The 22,859-nt window shown below is 37.7% G+C and overlaps 1 protein-coding gene and 1 pseudogene across 9 annotated transcripts in view; one reads left to right on the top strand and one right to left on the bottom strand.

The window, feature by feature from the left end:
* Positions 1-22,859, top strand: part of Scaper (S-phase cyclin A-associated protein in the ER) — a 387,677-nt gene that overhangs the window by 139,694 nt on the left and 225,124 nt on the right. For all 9 annotated transcript variants that reach the window (XR_015626332.1, NM_001427719.1, XM_087560185.1 and 6 more), the window contains 3 exon segments: positions 1,873-1,954; positions 3,289-3,441; positions 4,015-4,122. Coding sequence is in view for 8 of the 9 variants with exons in the window: in NM_001427719.1 (NP_001414648.1) it covers positions 1,873-1,954; positions 3,289-3,441; positions 4,015-4,122 (343 nt within the window). In the remaining variant the exon portion in view is untranslated.
* On the bottom strand, positions 6,993-10,093 carry LOC134480180 (kinesin-like protein KIF23; annotated as a pseudogene).

The following is a 22,859-nucleotide window of genomic DNA, read 5'->3' as shown; positions in this document are numbered from 1 at the left end:
TTTATCTTTCTGGGTCTTCAATATTTCATTTGGGATGATTTAACTTCAAATTCCATGCATGTGCCTGTCTCCCCCCCCCCATTTGTTTTCTTTCCTTTCTATATGGCTGAGTACTCTGTTGTATAAATGTACCACAGCTTATCCATTTATGAAGAAACGTTGACAGACATATAGGTTGTTTATAATTTCTGGGTATTATGAACAGAGCAGCAGTGAACACAGTTGAGCAGGTGTCTGTGTGGAAGGATGAAGTTCCTTTTGGGTATGTGCCCAAGAGTGGTACAGCTAGATCTTAAGGTGCATTGGTCCTTAGGGACCACCACACTGATTTCCAAAGTAGCTATACAAGTTTGCATTTCCAACGGCAACGGATGAGTGTTTCCCTCTTTTCACATTCTCACAAGGGTGAGCTGTGACTTGTTTTTATTGATTTAAGCCTTTTTGGCAGTTGTAAGATGAAATCTCAAAGTGGTTTTGATTGATATTTTCCTGAGAGGACTGTTTAACATTTGCTTCTCAGCCATTGGCATTTCCTCTTTTGAGAATTCTCTGTGTAGATTTGAATACCATTTTTAATTGGGTTGTTTTCTTGATATCTAGTTTTTAAAGTTCTTCATATATTTTGTATATTAGCCCTCCATCTGATGTGTGGTTGGTAAAAATCTTTCCCATTCTGTAGGCTGCTGCTTTGGCTTTGTGATTTCTTGCCATCTACTTCTTAGGAGTATAATCAATCAGTCAATATCTCTCTCTCTCTCTCTCTCTCTCTCTCTCTCTCTCTCTCTCTCTCTCTCTCTCTCTCTCTCCTCTAGAGCCTTCAAGTGTGCTGTTAACTTACGAGTATGACAGAGTATGACATCTCCAGTATTTTACGAAAGCACTTAGTGCTATGAACTTGCCTCACAGTAACACATTCATTGTGTCCTTTATGTTCTCTTTTCATTTTCATTTAATTACAGAAAGTCTTTAATTTCTTTCTTAGTTTCTGCTTTGACCTGTTTTTCATTCAGGAGTGAGTAGTTTAGTTTCCATGAGTTTGTAAGCTTTCTGTTGTTGATACCCAGCTTTAATCGGAGGTGTTCAAATAGGGTATTAGGGTGAAATGTTGTGTAAATACCTGCTAGGTCCATTTGGTTTATCATGTCCATTAGCTGCAGCGTTGCTCTGGTTTGCTTTTCTCTAGATTAACTGTTGGTGAAAGTAGAGCTAACGCCTCTCATTATCAGTGTGTGGTGGTCAGTATGTGATTTAATCTGTTTAATGGTAGTTTTATGAACTCGCATGCCTTTGTATTTGGAGCATAAATATTAAGAATTGCAGTGTCCTCTTGGTGGACTTTTCCACTGATGAGTATTTAGTATCCTTCTCATCTCTTTCGATCAGTTTTGGTTTCAAGTATATTTTGTTAGATATTAAAATGGCTACAAGAGCTTGTTTCATAAGTCCATTTCCTTGGAGTAACGTGCATCATGGTTTCCTCTTCTGTTCTCTTAGCTTGTCAGTTTATGTCTTTCCTATTTTTTTCTTGTGATGTTAATAAAACTTTATGAGAAGGAAACTATAAATTACGTTTTCAACATTTTGTACTTAATGATAGTTCTAGGCCAGTTTTGGTTCAGAAATTTATTTTCATAGGTAATCATCTATGTTGCTTAACCTCCTCCTAAAACAAATAAGATGAAACAAATTTTTAATCCTTCTCAAATATTTATGAGGCAATATGTGTGAGAGATCATATATTTTCAGAATATTTTAAAAATAATTGCCTATTAGAATATATAAGCTTTACATTCAAATTGTATTTTTTGGTTTCATGAGACAAGGCATGTTACTTCAAGCAGGTAAACTTACAGATTTGACTTGTTCTGACAGAGACAGGGAAGAACGGTTGGCAGCACTCACAGCAGCGCAGCAAGAAGCTATGGAAGAGCTGCAGAAAAAAATCCAGCTCAAGGTCAGAATAGCATGTTATTTTAATTTGAAATTTTGGAGCTTACAATGGATGGAGCACATAAAATTCTATGAAATAAAAATTGAATTAATTTATATTTATAATTTTTAAATAAATGTTTATGATTGAGTTATAACTGACTTATAGACAGCTATTTGAAAATGCATTTTATTTTGGTAAAATTTATTTTGATATCGTAGAATCATTATGGAGCAACAATAAAGTCAATATTTTCTCTTATTTAATAAATAACTTGAAGGCATTACTAGTAGTATTTTGTTATTTTAATTATCTAATCTATCATCTAATTATTCATTTTATGTTAATGCTCATGAATGCATAGTTTTAACTTGAAAGATTATGAAAAACCATTAATTTCTAGAAAAATGTTATCAATATTATAACGTGTAAGTGGTTTCTGCTGAGTAATTTATACTGTATCACAATGATTTATATGTTGACTCCTTGTAGAGATATTTAATATTATATAATAGAGGTAGTAACTTTTTAATTTGAAAGACCTTAGTTTTCCATTTGTAGAGTCATAGGAATTTATCATTATTTAAATTCAATGCAGTAAATACTTATGAATAAGATAGTATTCCCATTTTCAGGAAGTGCCTAATTAGTGTGAGATTCAGATATGAAGTGGTTAACTTTTGCATAATAGAGGTGGGGTTGTGTGTAATGTTGGATAGAGGAGGATGCTTGGCATCAAAGACCAGGAAGAATAACGACTCCACTTAATCTAGTTGAATTTAGAGAGTACAGTTGAGGAAGGTATGTTCCACTTATACAAAATAATGTGAACCCCCAAAAAGATGTTTCTGGGTTAGCGGCTTGAGGTGGAAAAGTAGTAATAGGGCCAGGGTAGGTGTACGTCTTTGTCACTTTTCTGCTATGTGACTAAACTTGACTGTTTCTATGGGTCAGCACTTCTCGTAGTGTTTGCTAGGTAACCAAATGAGTAATGGGTAACAGTTTATCAAATTCTACCTCTCTGTAACCAGTAGTGTTGAGTCACTGAACACAGTGGCACAGTAGATGTAGGAAGTTCTGTGTTAAAAATCTGATCATCTTAACTTACTGTCTTCCAGATTTGTCTATGAAACTATTCTCATAAATCATATCCTGACATCCTCTAGGGCTTATCTTAGGAAGCAATATTGTCCATGCGTGATATGTGAAAAGATTAAGCTTTGTTTTCTGGTGTGGAAGGTAGTATAAAGCAAGGCACTTTTGGATTATTTTAGAAGTTTTAATGGAAAGTCTTTTTCCAAGTCCTTAGTATAATCTGAATACTTTTTAAGTTTCTCACACTATGATCCTGTCTCCAGCATGATGAAAGCATTCGAAGGCACATGGAACAGATTGAGCAAAGGAAAGAAAAAGCTGCCGAGCTAAGCAGTGGGCGGCATGCAAGCACTGATTATGCCCCTAAACTGACCCCTTATGAAAGAAAGAAGCAGTGTTCTCTCTGCAATGTCCTGGTATGTGGTTGTCATTATTAACAGTCTAGTGATGTTATTTATTGCTAAAATTTATTAAAAGGCTTCTAGCCTTTTAAATCTTGTACTAAGACATCTACTAAGTGCTGTTGACTTCTGTGAGGATTTTAAATGAACAGTAAGTACTAAAATAATAGCAGTTGCCATGGCAGTGCAAATGTTTGCAGTTGTTACTGCAATTCGTGTTTACCTGCTTAATGGTAGACTAAGCTCATATTCTGTTGTGTTTGGACCAAAAAACAAAACCCAGGGTTTCAATGATTTTCAAATCTTTAAACTTAGTCTGAGAATTGCATTCTAAGGAAAATATTTTGAACTATCTATATACATATCTATCTATCTGCCCATCCATCCATCCATCCACCCATCTATCCATCCATCCATCCATCCATCCATCCATCCATCCATCCATCCATCCATCCATCCATCCATCCACCTACCTGTTCTAGAGTGATCTGAATTTGTATATAATGTTCTGGATTAAATGTTTAGTTCTTGGCATCGGATGCAATGCTGTATTGATGGCTACAGCTTTCTTTAATTTTGTGCTTTTAGATCGCTTCTGAAGTATATCTCTTTAGCCACATTAAAGGGAAAAAACATCAGCAAGCTGTGAGAGAGAATAGCAGTATCCAGGGGCGTGAACTTTCAGATGAAGAAGTGGTAAGCTTTAATTTTGTCCTCTTATAGTTATTAATTGATTACCTAGGATGAGTTCTTTTACTATGTGTTCCTTATTTATGTGTATTTATATAGCTATTTAGAACGAGGCTTAGAATTTAATATCTGTATTAATATAACAAGCAGGTATTTTATTATTTTAGTATACATATTAATAACTATACAGACAAGGTTTTTGCTATCACTGCCATAATTTTTGTACAAAAAAGTTAGTGTTTTGTGCTGGTGAGATAGCTAGTTCATACAGTGAAGACATATGCAGCCAAGCTTGTCACCCTCCGTTTGATCGCTGAGACTCACATGGTAGAGGAGAAAATTGGCTTGCAAACTACCCTCCAACTCATCACCCACGTGCCATGGCAGATTCACGGTGAGTGTGCACACACACCACAAATGAACAAAACATATTTCAAAACATTTAAGAAGGTACTCCAGATGTAGTTCTGCAGTTAAGAGCACCAGAGTTTGTAGAGAACCAGAATTGTTTTCGAGCACCCACAGTGTGTGGCTCACAACTGCCTTTAACTCCAGCTCCAGGAGATCTGATGCTGTCCTCTGTGGGCACATACATGTACATGTAGACAAACATAGGCACATGCACAGATATACATAAAAGTAAATCTGGAAAACAGAAAAGTTAAAATATTCTGTTACTAATTTGAGGCAGGAATTCATCAGTGATTACCAAGTGTTTTAGAAACATAGATTAATGTCTATTTCATATAAGTGGTTAATATTGGATTAGTAAACCATTTACAAAGTTTTAGCAGTATATTATTTATTTACCTATAATTGTTGTGTATTGAAATTTTATAAGTATATTTAAAATTTTATAAAATGTTTAAAATATAAATATGTTTATAATTTTACATTAAGCTGTTCTAGAACTATGATATTTATGAATTTGTCTGTTCTTTTTATTATACCAAATGTCTAATGCTACTAAAGAATGCTAAAGTCATGCTTGTTAAACATCTGTTAAGATGTCCAGGAAATATTATTGTGATTTCTTCAAGTACAGTACCAGTTTGTAGATGTTAGTGTATGGTAAACTTATATTTAACATGTATTTTAATTTAATTATTTTGTATGTGTGTGGGATGGAAATCAGGAAACAATTTTGTGGGGGTTGTTGCTTTTGAGGCAGAGTTTCTCTCGTTATGTTTACCACTGCTCTGTATACTCAAGTTTCTGCAGATTCTCTACCTCCCATTTGCCATACAACCAACTCGCTGACAGCAAACTCTTTTTTTAAAAAAATATATTTTTTTAAATTTTATTTTTCTTGGATATTTTATGGATTTATACTTCAGTTCTTATCTTGGTTCCTCCCTCTCCCATACTCTCTCCCTGGTTTCTTTGAGGATGATCCCACTCCCACCCACCCACTCCTGCCTCAACACCCCAGCATTCCCCACATTGGGGAAATGAACCTTCACAGGATCAAGGACTTTTCCTCCTATTGATGCTGGACATTGCCATCCTCTGCTACATATGTGGCTGGAGTCATGGATCCCACCATGTGTAGTCATTGGTTGGTGGTTTAGTCTCTGGGAGCTCTGGGGTTCTGATTGGTTGATACTGTTGTTCCTCCTATGGTGTTGCAAACCTCTTCAGCTCCATCGTTCTTTTCTCTAACTCCTCCATTGGGATCCTCTTGTTCAGTCCAATGGTTAGCTGCAAGCATTCTCATCTGTATCAATAGGCCTCTGGCAGATTCTCTCAGGGGACACCCATTTCCGGCTCCTGTCAGTAAGCATTTCTTGGCATCAGCAATAGTGTCTGGGTTTGATGGCTGCATATGGGATGCATCCCTGGGTTGGGCAGTTTCTGGATGACTTTTTCTTCAGTCCCTACTCCACTCTTTCTCCCTGTATTTCCTCCTGTGAATATTTTGTTCTCCCTTCTAAGAAGGACTAAAGCATCCACATTTCAGTCTTCCTTCTTCTTGAGCTTCATATGGTCTGTGAATTTTTTCTTAGTTATTCCAAGCTTTGGGGCTAATATCCACTTATCATTGAGTGCATCTCATATGTGTTCTTTTGTGATTGGGTTACCTCACTCAGGATGATATTTTTGTAGTTCTATCCATTTGTGTAAGAATTTCATGTAGTCACTGTTTTTAATAACTGAGTAGTATTCCATTGTGTAATGTACCACATTTTCTGTATCCATTCCTCTGTTGAAGGACATCTGGGTTCTTTCCAGCTTCTGGCTATTATAAATAAGGCTGCGATGAACATAGTGGAGCATGTGTCCTTGTGATATGGTGGAGCATCTTTTTGAGGTATTCCAAGGAGTGGCATAGCTGGGTCCTCAGGTAGTGCAGTGTCCAATTGTTCTAACTTTTAGTTTTGCTCTGGGGATTTAATTTAGGTTTGTCATAGGGTTACATGGCGAGCACATTGACTCACTAAGCTTCTAACTGACACACTCTCTCTCTCTCTCTCTCTCTCTTTCTCTCTCTCTCTTTCTGTGTGTGTGTGTGTGTGTGTGTGTGTGTGTGTGTGTGTGTGTGTGTGTTTCTTTTCAATTCCTTTGGAATATCTGAAGGTCAGAAAGTGATATATGTACAGAATTCTAAACACTTCCTAAAATGGTTTTACCATTGGCCAGTCACCATCTTTATTTTGAAAGTCTTAATTATTACATATGTTCAAGGTACTGTTTTGCATCCAATCAGTAGTAGCATTTAAGAAACCTTAGGAAATATTTAGAACAGTTGGAAAAGTCACAAGAATTTAATGTGCTCTAGACACATTCTTCTGCAAGGTGACTCAGACACTGCTTATGGTACTTCTTTGGAGAAATACCAACATGAACAAAAAGATTCTAATACTGGGGCTGTTGGTTCAAGGCATTTTCCAATTGGGTTGTGCATAATTCTGGTATCAGGATCCCAGCTGAGATCCTACTCTCATCTCCACAGCCAGGGAACACCTTGTTTCTATATCGGTCCACTCTGACTCTACCGTCTAGTTAAGGAGGTGTCACTGTGGATGGTCTTTGTTTTTGTCTATTGGTTGGTGATTCTTATTTTAAAGCCTCAACATCAGTAAACTGAACAGATTGTCCAAATACTTTGGTAAAATCATTCTTAATTACTTTAGTCTGAATCTCCCCATTGGAGGCTAGTGTCTGGCGGGTCAGCATGGACTCCTCATACTAGACTTTCCATTTGTAACAGATGCTGTGATGATATGAGTAACATGTGACTGTATGACCATCTCAGTTTGCACATTAGAGGAAGACTTATCTACTTATCTATTCCCTGCAGACTAGGACTGTCTCTGTTTGACAGGAATTGGTGTATTAGCCATGGGTGATGTTGATACCGATCACTGAATAATATTTTCTTGGACACACTCTTAGGAAAGTCTTTCTGGCTTCTCAGCTTTGGGTTTAGTCATTATGGCCTTCAACTGCTTAAGATTTTTCATCCGTGACACAGAATTAATTTCCAGCTGGCTAGCTGCTACCTGATGCTCACAATCCTTCTGCCACTTAATCTGTCACTATGCCTTACAGCCTCGCCCCATATGTATTTGTCAGAAGGCTTTCACTGAAGTTTCTTCTTCTGGCTTTCAAGCTCCTGTTGAAGATCATGTTTATTGTCTTTATAGATCATAGTTGTTTTCTCCAAAATCTCAACCTTTCACTTTACAAAGTTTTATTTTTCTTCTCCAGTAATTCTATTTCTGATTTAAGTTCTGAGACCAACTTTGTCAAATGCTTTTATAATGCCTTGAAAGTAATGCATCATAAGTTCCTCGGGCATTAGTTGTCATAGGCGATGTCATTTCTCCAAAATTTCTATCACTTTTGGAAGGGTCTCTGTTTGATATCCAAAAATTTGCACAGGGGCAATGATGAGAAACTATAGCATCATTTCAGTCACCAGTGGCTTATCTCTAACCACCCTTCCTAATCAGGTTTGTACTATGAACCCACACATATCATCTTGTCTACTGGTATCACTATTTCAGCAAATTTCATGACTTGGAAACTTTCTTCATAGTCTTCAGCCTTTGTGTTCATACACAATTAGCTGTCCCTTCCCTTCCCCATTGAACAGATGGGTAACTTTGCATCTTGATGTGGAACCACCTTGTTAGTCCCATACAGTTGGTTTTTCTTTAGGACTTCATTATCTTCATAGCATCTCCACTAACTAATGTTCATGTAATCTCTTACCCTCTGTTTCAGTCTGGTTAGTTCTTTCACATCTGCAAAGATCCACAAGAGACCACTGGCTGATAGTCATTTGTTCTTTTTCCTGTAACTTGTGTCTCTTAGCATCTGGGGTAGCTTAGACAAGTTTAATGCTGAATGGGAAAGAGTTGGCCACATGTCTCCTTTTCTGACTGCTGGGAAAGCCTTCAAACAGCTCCGTCTATTTTGGTTCACTCTTCAACATATATATATATATATATATATATATATATATATATATATAGTGGTTCTTCTTGGAGCATTTGATTGTGGGAGCACAGACTCTGTTCTTATTGTTGTACTGCAGCCAGGTGGACTTTATGGGATCAAACCTCTTACATAGATCATATGTAGTTATTATAGATTCCAATGTAAGAGACAAACATGCCATAGATACTGTCTTTGTTAACTTTTGCTTTGCATATTCTTGTATATTTATTTATCTGTCATGGTTTGAATATGCTTGATCCAGGGAGTGACACTGTTAGAAGGTATGGCCTTTTGGAGTAGGTGTGTCACTGTGGGAGTAGGTTTCAAGACCTTCACCCTAGCTGCCTGGAAGTCAGTCTTCCACTCGCAGCCCTCAGATGAAGATGTAGAACTCTCAGCTCTGCCTGTACCATGCCTGCCTGAATGTTGCTATGTTCCTGCCTTGATGATAATGGACTGAACCTCAACCTGTAAGCCAGCCCCAATTAAATGTTGTCCTTTATAAGACTTGCCTTGGGAATCAGAGAAAGGACTGAAAGAGCTTGAAGGGACTTGAGATTCCATATGAACAACAATGCCAACCAACCAGAGCTTCCAGGGACTAAGCCACTACCCAAAGACTATACATGGACTGACCCTGGGCTCCAACTGCATAGGTAGCAATGAATAGCCTAATAAGAGCACCAGTGGAAGGGGAAGCCCTTGGCCCTGCCAAGACTGAATCCCCAGTGAACGTGATTGTTGGGGGGAGGGTGGTAATGGGGGAGGATGGGGAGGGGAACACCCATATTGAAGGGGAGAGGGATGTTGGCCTGGAAACTGGGAAAGGTAATAACAATTGAAATGTAAATAAGAAATACCCAATTTGATAAAGATGGAGAAAAAAATATAAAAAGACTAGGGAAAAGAAAAAAGAAAAAAAGACTTGCCTTGCTTGGTTATGGTGTCTGTTCACAGCAGTAAAACTCTAAGACATTACTGTAATCTTCAAACTCTGTATCTACTTGTCACTTGTTAGAGGGAATCTTTGAAATGGGTAGGGCTTTGTTCCAAGGCATCATTTTTGCAATGTATGTCTACACTATTCCTGTCATTAGATTTAAAATGTAATATTTTGCTTGAACCATGTGTTTGAACTTATGTCCAAACAATGAAGAAGCAGTCCTTCATTCCCTGGAGGACTTGTCATTGTATGAGCTTTTCTACTTCCAGCCATACCTCATAAAACCAAAAGACTGTTCTTGACACAGATGAGGCCATCTACCAAGAAATTAACCACAACATCAAAAGTGCCTTCTGGATGGTGTGAGTTGCCTAAATGAATACAAGGTCTACTAGTCTCCATTTCTGTTGAGATAATAACCCAGTGTAGAGCTGTACAATGTCATGTTAACCACATCTATACAGCGCTCTTCATTAGGACAGTGTAGTCGGTACACCTTACAGTATACTCCAGCTGGATCTTTAAGGTTTGTCTGGATAGTTGTTTAATTACAAGTTCTCTAGCCATCTTAGCTTTTGCTGGCTTCATGGGCACAGACACAATGGTGTCCAGACTCATGGACTCTGACCCAAGCAGGGCTGATGGCAGGCTGAATGACTCATACTGATTAGTCCTAGGGACCCAGATTATTGCTGAGACAAGCTGGATGTTGTCTATGTTAGTTTTTTTAATATGTCATACATTAGTCAAATACACCAATCTCAAGCACTTGAGTAATGCTTGCATATGTATACACCGGTACACTACCTAGAACAAGATAGAATTTCCTATCACCCAGGGGATTCCTTTTGCCCGTTCTCAGAAATGTTCCTAAACTATGACTAGTGTATTGATGTCATCAGTTAGTCCTGCCCATTTCAGAACTTCATATAGGTGGTACTGCATGCTATGTTCTTTGCTATATCTTTCTTAAACCATAGCTTGTGAGTCTGGCCCCTGTTCTTTCTGTGAAACTGCAGTAATTGTTTTGATAGATTTTTATTAATACCCGTAGGCAAAGGCAGGGGCAGGAAGATCTAGAATTCTAGGCCAGCTGGGGCTGAAACTCTGTGGCAGATAACAAATAAAAACCAAGAAACAGATAAAACTAAGCAAACTATTTACCTGTATCCCCCCCCCCTTTTTTTTGCAGTCCGTGTCCTCCTTTATTTCATTTTTGTCTATTAGGATGTGAATCCGTATGGCATGGGCTCCAACAGCTTGGGCTCTTTTTTTCGTTAGTATCACAAGTATCCTTCTCTGGGTGGCTCAGGTGGTGCTTCAGCTGAACCCAGGCGCCCTTCTCTTTGGCTTCCTTTTTCTTCTGATCATTCTCCTCCACCCGCTTCAGGAAGCTGTCTCTGCTCCTCAAGTGCTTGGTCTGCTCAATTCACACATTGATCCTCTTGGCCAGATACAGTGATGCCCGCAGCATGCTAGATGACATTGTAGACTCTTCCGGTTTTGCTGTGGTAACACTTAGGGGGCATTCCTTTTTGAACAGTGCCCATTCCCTTGATGTCTGCAATATCACCCTTGTGGATTCGCATGTTTGTGGCCAAAAGAACAGCTCCATGTTTCCTTAAAGGCCTAGAGAACATACACCAAGTGCCTCTCCTCCTTCCCTTTGTGTTTGTCATTTTGGCAAGTTACTGGAAGATGGCTGCCGTGGCCTACCTGTATCCATTTTTATAGCTAAAACTTGTTTTAAAGGAGGATTAACTGAGCTAAATTTTGGGATACTATTTCAAATTACAAAAAATGCATTCATTTGCTTTAAAAAAAGATTTGTTGTAAATTTCCTTAATGAAGCTAAATATATTTATTTTGAAGTACATTAAAATTAAAAGTGGAAAGTTTTCTGGGGTTGTGGGTCCGGTGAGAGTACTTGCTGTACACTGTATGGAAAAAATTTTCTGCAGTATGCTATTACATAAATTCAGATATAAATTTTATATCTTCATTTCAATGAGAAGAGATGCAAAGGTAAGAGTAGTAGACTGCTAAACAATGTGGAACAATGTATATTTGTTATTTACACATTGTTATTTATTGTAGCGATCTCTTATTTAATCATTATGGATTGAGATTTGATTGATGTGTTCAGTTTGTGTATTTTGTCAGTTTCAAATAATGAAAATTTTCAATTTCTTATTTAATCCATGTAACTATTCTTGGTGAAAGTTCCTTCCTCCCGAAAAACAGTGTTGGTAATATAACATATAGAAGTTTCATTTTTTTTTTTTTTTTGGTTCTTTTTTTCGGAGCTGGGGACCGAACCCAGGGCCTTGTGCTTCCTAGGTAAGCGCTCTACCACTGAGCTAAATCCCCAGCCCAGAAGTTTCATTTTTAATCAGTGAGGTACCTATAGTAAACACACGGTTCTACTTAAACTTATTACTTGCCGCCTGTGATGTCTTTACATTATATACACCATGCCTATTTCCCTTCTTCTTTGGCATGTAAGGTTTTATTTATATCACTTCTGACCTAATAAAATTGTGCCTTTGACCTAGTGCACTTGACATCTCAGATAACTTATTCTTGATCTTTGACACATTTTATCTTAAGCCTGTTAAACATAATACGTAGCTGCTGAGTAAGAAAGCTTTAGTATTTGCAGTTTTTATCTAAGAAATGTTCTAGCATTTTAAAAGGCTTCTCAGAAAGAACTGATGTGTATTTGACATTTTAGTGACCTTATAATTCAAATAGTTGTTTTTTAAAGATAAAAAAGTGAGTGCTAGTTATGAATAATCTAAAGTGAAAAATGGTACTGTATTGCTGTAGATTTTTAATGCTTTGATTTCTTTACTGTTCTCTCTTACACTATCTGATGAAACACATAGTAGCTTTGGCATAAGGTGCTTTCTCTTGCAGGGGTTAGGTAAGGCTAATGAAGGTGAAAAGTTGTGGGTGGTTGTCTTGATCATGAATCTCTGTATTCTCTGTTTGTGGCATTCCTCTGTTTTCCACATGTGAATTAGACATGTTCTGCTTTTTATGCTGCATTCTCACATATGAAGGGAAATAACAGTTCATTTTGTTTCCTGAAGTCTATGAGCAGGGTCTTCATGAAGAATCTTTTTTTTTTCTTTTTTCTTTTTTCTTTTTTTCGGAGCTGGGGACCGAACCCAGGGCCTTGCAATGAAGAATCTTAAGTTCACCAACATTCATTGGATATTTGCAATCAAAGATGATTTTTCAAATGCTAAATTTGTAATCTTATCCCCAGAAATTACTCTAATTAAGTGATGGATGGGGAAAAAGGAAATTTCATATTAGCAAAAACCTAAAAATTCACTACATCTTCTGCTACATAAGCTGAACTCTTGAGTGAGCCCGTGTCTGACACTGGTGTGGAAGCAGTGAAGCATCTTGATTTGTCTGGGAAGCAGAAGGCTCCATAACCACTCCCTCACTCCCTTACCTCCTTTGTAGGACAAAAGCCTTTACTCTCTTCTTTCCTGACTGTTTAAGAGGAGCACTGTGGAACTGTCAACAGGGAGGCAGAGCAAATGAGCAAACTCTGAAGTCAGGTTTTCTCAGCCTTCCTAATGCAATGACCCTATCATACCATTCCTCATGTTGTGGTGACCCACAGACATAAAATCATACTCATGCTACTTTATAACTATAATTTTGCTATTGTTCTGAATTGTAATATGACTATATGATATGTAAGATAGTCTTAGCTGACCCCAGTTAAAGGGTCATTTGACACCTCAAGGGGTTGCAGCCTACAGGCTGTGAACTACTGATTTGTGTGTGAAATAATTTTGATATTTAACAAAGAGGAGTTTTTGCATAACTACTAGCATATAACAGTTTGGAATATTTTGATTCACTTAAGTAGTATAAATGAGAACAGTAGTTAGCTACCATGTTACTGCCTTACTAAACTATTGTACTAAACTTACCTCAACGCCTAATTGTAAATGTCCAAACATAAGGGTAACCAGTGGAATTTCAGGAAAAAACTTATAATATTCTCACACATCTTGGTTGGAAAAGAAAGTAACAAACGAGGGGCTGGGGATTTAGCTCAGTGGTAGAGCGCTTGCCTAGGAAGCGCAAGGCCCTGGGTTCGGTCCCCAGCTCCGAAAAAAAGAACCAAAAAAAAAAAAAAAAGAAAGTAACAAACGAATTTTGAAAGTATAATGCCACTTACACTTTTGGCAGGGACTGTACTCATGTTTTAGGCTTGGAAAAGCATGTGTACCTGCTGAGCCATCTCTTTAGCCCGTACTTTTATCATTAATACTAACAATTAGTCATTTTTAGTGTTGATTTTTTTTTATAAGTTAGTTTGAGGGGCTGAAGAGATGGATCTGCTATTAAGAGCACTTGTTCCCCCAGCAGAGAACCTGGTTGGATTCCCAGCATTCACTTGTTGGTTCACAGCTACCTGTAAGTCCAGCTACAGGAAATCTGATGTTCTCTTCTGATCTCTGCAGGCATCAGGCACACACATGGTACACATACATGCAAGAAGTAAAACAGTCATTATATGTATGTATGTATGTGTGTATGTATGTATATTTTTACAAATTTAGTTTTGGGGATATTACTAAAGATTCACGTTTAGAAATGAAAAGATCCCTCAGCTTACAAAGACTTTTATATGTCTTTACTTTTAAACATTTGGATTTTTTCAAAGTAAAAGTTTGTGTGTTTGTTGAGTATGTTTGTGTGCTTGTGTGCAGGTTTGTTGAGTGTCCTCATGTGTATATGCAAAAGACAGAAGACAGCCTTCTGTGTCTCTCTTCAGGCATCTTCCCCCTGAGTGGAGACAATGACATAATCTCTCACTGGCCAGGAACTCAGGAAGGCTGAGTGGCCAGTGATCCCAGGGATCCTTCTACCTGTCCCTCTTCAGCACGGTAGATACCACTGCACGTAGCTGTTCATGTGTGTTGGCGGATAGGCTCTGGGTCTTTGTACTTGCACAGCAAGTACTTTACAACTGACATAATTCCTTATGCACATAAAGTTAAATTTTAAGTAGGTAACAAATGTAGTTGAGAAATCAAACTAATTTTTAGTAAAGCTCTTCTTTTGTGACTCCTAGACACACCCTATAATGCAGGTAAACTAATACATATATGGAAAGCTAATTCTGCAATAGTCTGTAAGCCATCAGAGTAGATGAAATTTAGTTATGCTTTCAGCAGAAAAAGGCATAGCTGCCGTGTCAGAAAGTCAAATGCTGTTAGCACATTTTAGTTTTCTGATATTCCTGCTTCAGATTCTTGTGGATATTCTATCTCCAAGTGAATCTTCAATCACAATAACTCTGTCTGTCCATCTGTCTATCTGCCCACCCATCCTTCTGTCCATCCACCCACCCACCCACTTATGTATCCATTCATCGAACCATCCATCCAATATTTTTATTTATTTATTTGAAACAGGGCATGACTACATTGCCCAGACTGGCCTTCAATTCCAATCTTCCTCAGGCCTTGGAATGATACAGTATCAGGATTTTGCTCCTAGTTTTAATTTTTTTTTAAATTAAAGATGTATTTTTGCATGTTGAATATTTTGCATGCATGTATGTATGTGTACCACATACATGCACCACATATATGCCTGGTGCCCAAAGAGAAGAAGTGTCCTAATCCCCTGGAAATGGAATGATGGATGTAGGTGCTGGAAATAAAACCCAGGTCCTCTAAGAAAGTAACAAGAACTTATACCTGCCTCGGCATTTCTCCAGGTCCTGTTTTTAATAACATCTAGTCATGATTTTACTTTTTACTGCTTTCTTGGAGTTTACTTTTAATAAACAAAAGTTTATGATGAATTTACTTAAGTGTTTCATATTGGTTCATCTTTATAGTACCAGTGTTTAACATACATAGTATTATTTCTGACTTCAAAGTGTTTGATTCTAATGTTTTTGTATTTTAAATGTTTTATCTTGGTGTTTACTATCATTTTAGTGTGAGAATTTTCTTTTTCTAATTTATCAGATACCTTATTTGTGTAATTTTAATCTTTTACTGTTGTGATTACACATATTTTCTAATATTATTTTTATCCTACTGGTAGAACCTTCACATGTTGCTGGCATGTCTTTTTTTAGGCCCTGCTAAAATTTAGTTCACTCTTCCTATATCTAAATTTGTAGCTGTGCAGTTTTATAATTTGTTTCATCTTCATTACTTAGTTCTGATATCAGGTTATACATATAGAGTAAAGTAGGACATAGCTTTTCTTTTGGTGTTCAGAAGGATTGTCTTTTTATTGAAAAAAACAAAACAAAACTGGGAACAGCCTGCTAACAGGCTTACATGGGCTCTACATTGGAGCTATAATCTTAGGCCCTTTGCTTTTAATATTTTAAAGAACTTGCTTGTCAAATTCATTTTTTGACTTCTGTCTATGGAATGATTCATTTTTGAACATGTTTAATGAACAAAACTATGAAAACATTTTCTCTTAGATTTTCTTGTGCTGGTAACAAGAAATTCGTTTATACCTTTAAATTTAATTTCCTTTAGCTACTGAGTATTCTTGTGTTGTTCACTTTCTTTGATTTGTAGATATAGCCCACCCTTAATCCTAATTTTTTTTATTTTTGTTCATTGGATTTCAGAAAAATCCTTCACATAACTTCTTTTCATGTTTTGTCCTTATAATCAGTATTTTATAGTATTGTGTGTTCTACAATGACTCGTTTCATTACAATGTGCATCTTACTATATAAAACAGACAACTTTTTTTAGTTTAAGAAATAGAAGCATATTTTAATTTTTTTTCTCTTTAAAGAGCTAATTGAATAACTGCTATAGGGTTATTGAAGTCCCATGGCTGCTCCGGGAGGCTGGACAAGGAAAGTTTGACTGTGCTTACCCCCTGCATGCCACAGCCAGGCAGGTGTCAGGCTGTGGGAAACTGGGTGGGGAAGCACAGTCTGAGACCTGGGACACAGTAGGAGCTGGCTGGGGGCGGGGTGGGGGGTGTCCTTGGCCTGAAAGGAAGCCTGGGTCTTCTGGCCCTCAAGCTCTTGGATATCCTGCTGTGGAAGAGCTGAAAATGGAGTGGGCCCCCTCACCCCACCTTCCACCCCTCAAACCCCACTTCCGGGCTGGGGGATGGATCTAGCCCTAGGCTGAGCGCGATTAGAGGGCAGCTCTGTAGTCAAAGGCCTTCTCCTTGGCTCCCCAAGGCAGATCCTGATAAAAGTCCGTGGTTTCAAGACATTTATTTGTCATGGCAGGAGGTGGATGAGTAAAACTGTATCCCTCTTCTCAGAGTGGGCCTGAGATTAAATACCTTTTGCAGGGAGGAATGTTTGGGAAGGGAAATTCGTTGACTAAGCCTCCAGGCCTTTAGGTACCTCATTATAATGGAGATCTGTCTTGAGCCTATGGGTCCTGTTCTCTACCTGTGGAGAGCCTTGGGGCATTGCCCTTATGTGACTGATGGCCACAAATCTATTGAGGGCTGCTGGCTAGGAACTGGCCTGATTTCCTGAGAATCAGGTGAAATGCCTACTGTCCCTCAGGGTGATTGGGGTTTCAAATCTCAACCAGGAACCAGGGTCTTTCACTGTCCCACAATGCCCCTTTTACTTTTTTTTTTTTTTTTTTTAAAGAGAGGCATCACTGGAGTGATGGTGTCATTTGTAATGGAAATTTTGAGTGGGTTTGAAGTATCAAAAGAAAACACTACACAGGCTGGAGGGGTAGCACAACTAAGCCAGAGGGTTAAGGAGGGATGAGGGTGGGGGAGGGGAAGACAAAGGATTATTGTATCAATTAAATATTCCATGGGTTGTACAGTTTGAGGGTATTAACATTGGCTTTAAACAACATTTGGTTATTCTAACTAGACATGCTTTCCTTATTAACATGTGACTTCCAAAGTTTAGTAGTATTTGGCTTTGGCAAGAGATTTCATCTGTAGCTGGAAGGTCTCAAGTCTGTCCTCTGTGGGTCTCAGTATGTCTCAGGAGTCTTCAGTCAGATGAGTTGTCTGGAGGAAGGGAGCTTTGTCCTAGGCAGATGCGAGGAGAAAGCATTCAGTCTCAGCTGGATCTGTGAGAGCAGCACTGTAGATAAACCTGTAGTGTAATCACAACAGAGGAGCAGAACCTAGGCAGGGGCTCTGCATAGGGTGGGTAGCATGTGTTAAGAGCCTGTGATGGTTTGCTTGGGAGTACATCATGATCTGTTGTTACGATCTTAGAAAACCAAGGGTGTTCGAGGAATTTAGTCCTGGAAGGCACTAAAGTCTGCTTTGGATGGCTGAGGAAGAAAATAAGATGTTAATTATGTATCTGGGATAGGCAGGAACAGTTTGTCTGTGTTTTTAACTGTAAAATTTGATGTCATTGCCAAGTGCACATTTTCGGACCCATCATCATGATCAAGGCCGTGAGCGCACCGTCTCAGCTGACTCTCACCTGCACATCTTCTGGTTTTCTGTCTCTTAGTTTTCCTAATTTCTCTAGAAAAGTTTTGAGGTTTCCTCTTCTAATAGTAGACTTATCAGTTTCTTTGACAGTTTAGTTTGTTTTGTTTCATACAGTATAAATTTTTGTGGTTAGGTACCTGTACAAAACTGTTATGCCTTCTTGATTGACTTCTTTATTTGTATAAAATTACCACTTTATTTTTGATCTTTTTTTTCTGTGAAAAATCTCCCTTACCTTCTCTTGATATAACCATTCCCCAATTTTCTTTTTACTTTCGTATCCTATTTTTGCATGAACCTTATTGAAAACAGAGTGTTTGTTTTCTGCTGCTAGTGTGAAGCTGCTGGCTTCCCCCACAGCCTTTTCAGTATGACTAGGTACCAAAAGGAGAGAGCAGTACCGTTCTGATCCTTATCTCCCTACGACTTTGAGTCCAGCGTGTGATTCATTTTTTCATAATGTGCTATCATTGTTACTTTGTTATTGAAACGATTTCTATGGATGGCCCCAATAATATTCCAAGTTGCTACATCTGAGTGTTCTGGGAAAATTGCTTTTGCTTGTTTATCAGACTTGGATCATTACAGTCGAACTCTTCCATGCTGCAGGACTTCAGGCCTTCCTCAGTCTCCACAGCATGATCTGGTAGTGAGGTTGTTGAACTCTGAGGCTTTTGTGAGTCATCTGTTAAACCTCAGATTAGATCAGAAGGAACAGCAGAATCTGCACAGGAAGCCCTTACCTCATTCATCAACTTCACCTACTGATGGAGAATTTGTAATGTCACTGAGTGGCAAGGGTACAGATGGTGGACTATAATACTTATCAGGGGATGGCTTTTTCTCTTTTACTTGGTGTCTGTTTCACTGTATTTCATTAGCTTCATTTTTCTCATCTGTCACTTCAAACAATATAATACATGGATTGTAATTAATAAAATCTCTAGTGTGGGCTATATCTTAAGTCAGGGACCTTAACAGAGCTGAGCCTTTTGTATAATTAAAATGCCCTCTAGAGTTTAAACTTGTCTGTGTCATGTATATTTAATTTCATTTTTCAAAGGGATGCTGTCACTAAGGGCACCATTTTGACAGAGGATAGCGCATTTCAAGCTTTCTCAAATTTATTGTTTGACAAATTTATAAACCATAAATATAATGGAATTCTTAAATGTTTTTATTTCTTCAATTATTTTATTATTTTCTTTTTATTTTTTATTAATTATTTAATTTATTTACATTCCAGATGTTGCCCCCTCCTGCCTTCCCTTTGATTCTTCACCCTGTTCTCCCTCCCCTTTGATTCTGAGAGTGTGTTCCTCTTCTACACCCCACTCCCACCAGTCCCTGCTAGCATCTCCCTCCCCTGGGGCATCAAGTTTCTATAGGCCTCTCCCACTGAGGCCAGACAAAGGCAGCCCTCTGCCAATCTGCAGGGGTGGGCGTGGGGGGTGGTGGAGGGCAGGGGGAGTGTTGGGGGAGGACCAGCCTGTGTGTGTTTGGTTGGTGGCTTACTTAGCCTCTGGGTGCTCTGAGACATCCATGTTAGTTGATACTTTCTTCCTATGAGATTGCAGCTCCCTTCAGCTCCTTCAGTTCTTCCCATAACTCTTTCATAGGGGTCCCTGAGCTCAGTCCAATGGTTAGCTGTAAGTATCTGCATCTGGCTCAGTCAGCTGATGGTAGAACCTCTCTTTCAAAGGACAGCCATACTAGGCTCCCTTCTGTAAGCAAGACATGGCATCAGTAATAGAGTTGGGGTTTGGTGTCTGCACAGCTTGTATGCTGCCTTAGATCTTTACCAGGCAACAACAACAAGTGGTGTCATGTGAACACACCTATGACACACATTATAGTTTCTTAAATATCTCAATACCCTTGGTTTAGTATAAATTAATTTCTGTGTAGTGCCTTCATTTTAGATGTTAGGTTAATACCCAGGAATATTATATTTACAGCCAACAAAAAAACATTTATAGTGATAGGTCAACTTTAAAGAGTTTCTCCAGTTTCTTGCAGATAAGATTAGTTTATGAAGAATGATATTAACAAGAGTTTGTTACAGATTTTTTAAAATTCTAGCTAAAACTCTGGTGTCCAGAGAATTGTTCTTCTTTAAGAGAAGCAGCTAGCTTAAGTTCTTGACTTATATAGTACTTGTTAAATATTAGTGATTTGACCTAAAGCTTACATATGTATTACTTTTAGTGTACTGTAGCTGCATGTACTGTTTGAAATATTGACCTAAAAATACCATATTTTAAATACCATGTTTAATTTATCTACCATTCCTGTTTTTCTCTTAACTTTCTCCTCTTCCTCTTCTCCCCATCCTGCACACCGTCACCTTTCCCTTACTCCCTATCCTTTTCAACTTTGATTTTATTAGTTGCCTTTCCTTGTTATCCTGAGAACACAATCAGTGCAGGTTCTAATCCCCGTGTCTTCCACTTATTTTTGATAGCGAGTTACTGTTGTAAAAATGCCTGTCATTTTTTATATTTTTAAATAGCTGACTTCTTTGGAATAACTAATTTTAATAGTGTAAAAATAACATTTTATTCTTGAATAAAGTAATATTGAATTTTACACTACAAACTTCATTCAGAAGTTATAGGATAAAGTTAAGTGAAAAAAAATGTTGAAGGTAAAACATGGAGTTAATTTCCTGCCTCTGCAGATTTGTGTCTGGTACTACCCTCATCTTGAACATAAGTCTTGGATCTAGAGAGGCTTATTTGAAGCATGACTTTAGATTTACTTTCTTCACTTTTAGAAGAATAAAAAATAAAAATACATTATAGTGATTTTCTTCAAAGTAGACATTTCAATTCTTTTAAAGGATCTGTAACAGTTAGCATTCTTTAAAACTCAGGGTGGTGTTTTAAGATGCTCATGATGTGAAGTGGATCATTTGCTTTGATAGACCGAATCTTGTGAACTGTGTTTATTTGAAAAGCTATACTATTGACAGTTACAGGTTCTGTATTTTATCACTTAGGCTTATTCCGTTTTAGAATATTACTCCCCACAAATCATGATTCTTATCTAAATAGCTCAGTTTTTATAAAATACGAAACATGGAGCCATCAGGAGGAAACTGAATGAATAGGAAAGGCAAAGTCACAGACTTTAGGGTCTGCTATTTAATTGATACATTAAATTATGGTAGAAGGCTGTAGTCTCATATGCTTGAAAAAGTAATTAAAATATTAAGAAATAGAATCAGTTGTGACTTAAGAACTACACTTAATGTATGTGTATACAATTGCCTATCATTAGTTAGTTTTTGCATTTATCACATTGACATTTAAAATATTAGGATGGGAATTCCAGATTGAATTTTTGATTTCTTCAGTTTACTGAGTGAGACTAGGAGGTGCCACTGTGCTGAGTTGCAGATTTGGTGGAGAGCTCTGTGTTGGCTTGTTTCTACTCACTAGGTGTACATTTCTTTGTATTCTGACTCTTACTTGTGTCCATGCCATAATAATTAGAATTCTGAGTAGCTCCAGAAGGTGAGTGTTTCTTACTCAGAAATGCTTCTTCTTTAGAGTAAGTCATCCTGCAGGAACTATAACCTCATGTAGTGACTTTCTTTGAAGAACTTGTTTTTCCTTTGCATTCCTTAATTTTAATTATTATGAATACACTAATATGTATTATAGGAAATTATCAAAATAGAAAAACAAAGTAATGTTTGCTGTTAGCATTTTGATTGACATATTATTTATAAACTAATTTTTAAATTTTAACTAAATATATGCTTGTTACAGATTTGAACCCTGAAACTCACTATGATTGTTTAATGAAGATTTAAAATGTAGTTTGTAATAAAATAATCAGATGATATGTAGTATTACTTTAACATATATGCCATAATTACGTAATTAATGTCTGCTTCTGCTTTCTTATGTATTTACTGCAATGAGTTTCTTTATAGTGGAGTCATTTGTGCCTCTGTTTTCTTATGCTAGTTATATTGAAGTAAAATTACTTAAAAGTAATTTTTAAAACCTGAGCATTTATTAGGTGTTAAGTGGCCAGTGCTGTACTTGTGTAAGGAGGTAAAGTGTATGTGGATGTGTGTATGCACCAGCATCTTCCTGTGGAACCAAGATCAGGATGCCAGTGTCTACACCGCATTCTCGTCCTTTGTTGTGGGTTTTTACTGCTTACAGCTCTGCAAGACTGGACATAAGATTGCTGCAGTTTTCTTATTTATTTTACTGTGTAGCCTTTGCTGGCCTGGAACTTGCTATGCAGATGTTCACCTGTCTCTGTGTCCTTAGTTCTAGGATTAAAGATGTGCACCACTACACCAAGCCTGATTTACCTGATTTTAGCCATTTCAAAACTTTGGGGGTGTGGGAAAGTAGTGTTAGAGTATGAATTTTCAAAAGTGTCATAATCAAAATTTCTGTTCTTGGATTCAGAGTTTATGTCATAATGGGAATAACCAGTGAGTAGAGAGAAAATGTACTTAGAACCCTAGTCTCATGAGTCACCACTACTGGAGATGGAAGGCAGTGCTGCCCTCTTTCAAGATCAGCATGCTAGACCCCTCTGTGGATAGGAAGAAAAGTTGACGTGGGGAATCACATTGCCATGCTGTCTGTCAGGCAGAAAACAACCTTGTCAGTTTTAAAGGGACAGATAGTAGCAGGAGAAGTACAAGCCAGATCCAGTCTGGGATTTAATATGGGGGCTTTGATGTGTTGTAAGCTGTTTATGTTAATCGGGGACTAGATGCCTCTGCATGAGGTAGTTGACCTCCTCACTGGCCTGAAGAAGGAAAACAGTAGCTGTCTTGCTAAAAGAGAAACCTGTCTTGGGAGATTCATGAGCAATGCTGAGTCTAGGTTTCTGTTTACCCATAACAGTTGTT

The sequence above is a fragment of the Rattus norvegicus genome, chromosome 8 (genome assembly GCF_021556685.1).
Source record: "Rattus norvegicus strain SHRSP/BbbUtx chromosome 8, alternate assembly SHRSP_T2T, whole genome shotgun sequence".
Taxonomy (NCBI): Eukaryota; Metazoa; Chordata; class Mammalia; order Rodentia; family Muridae; genus Rattus; species Rattus norvegicus.
Note: the sequence above shows the minus strand (reverse complement) of the source record. Positions and strands in the feature narration are given on the sequence as shown.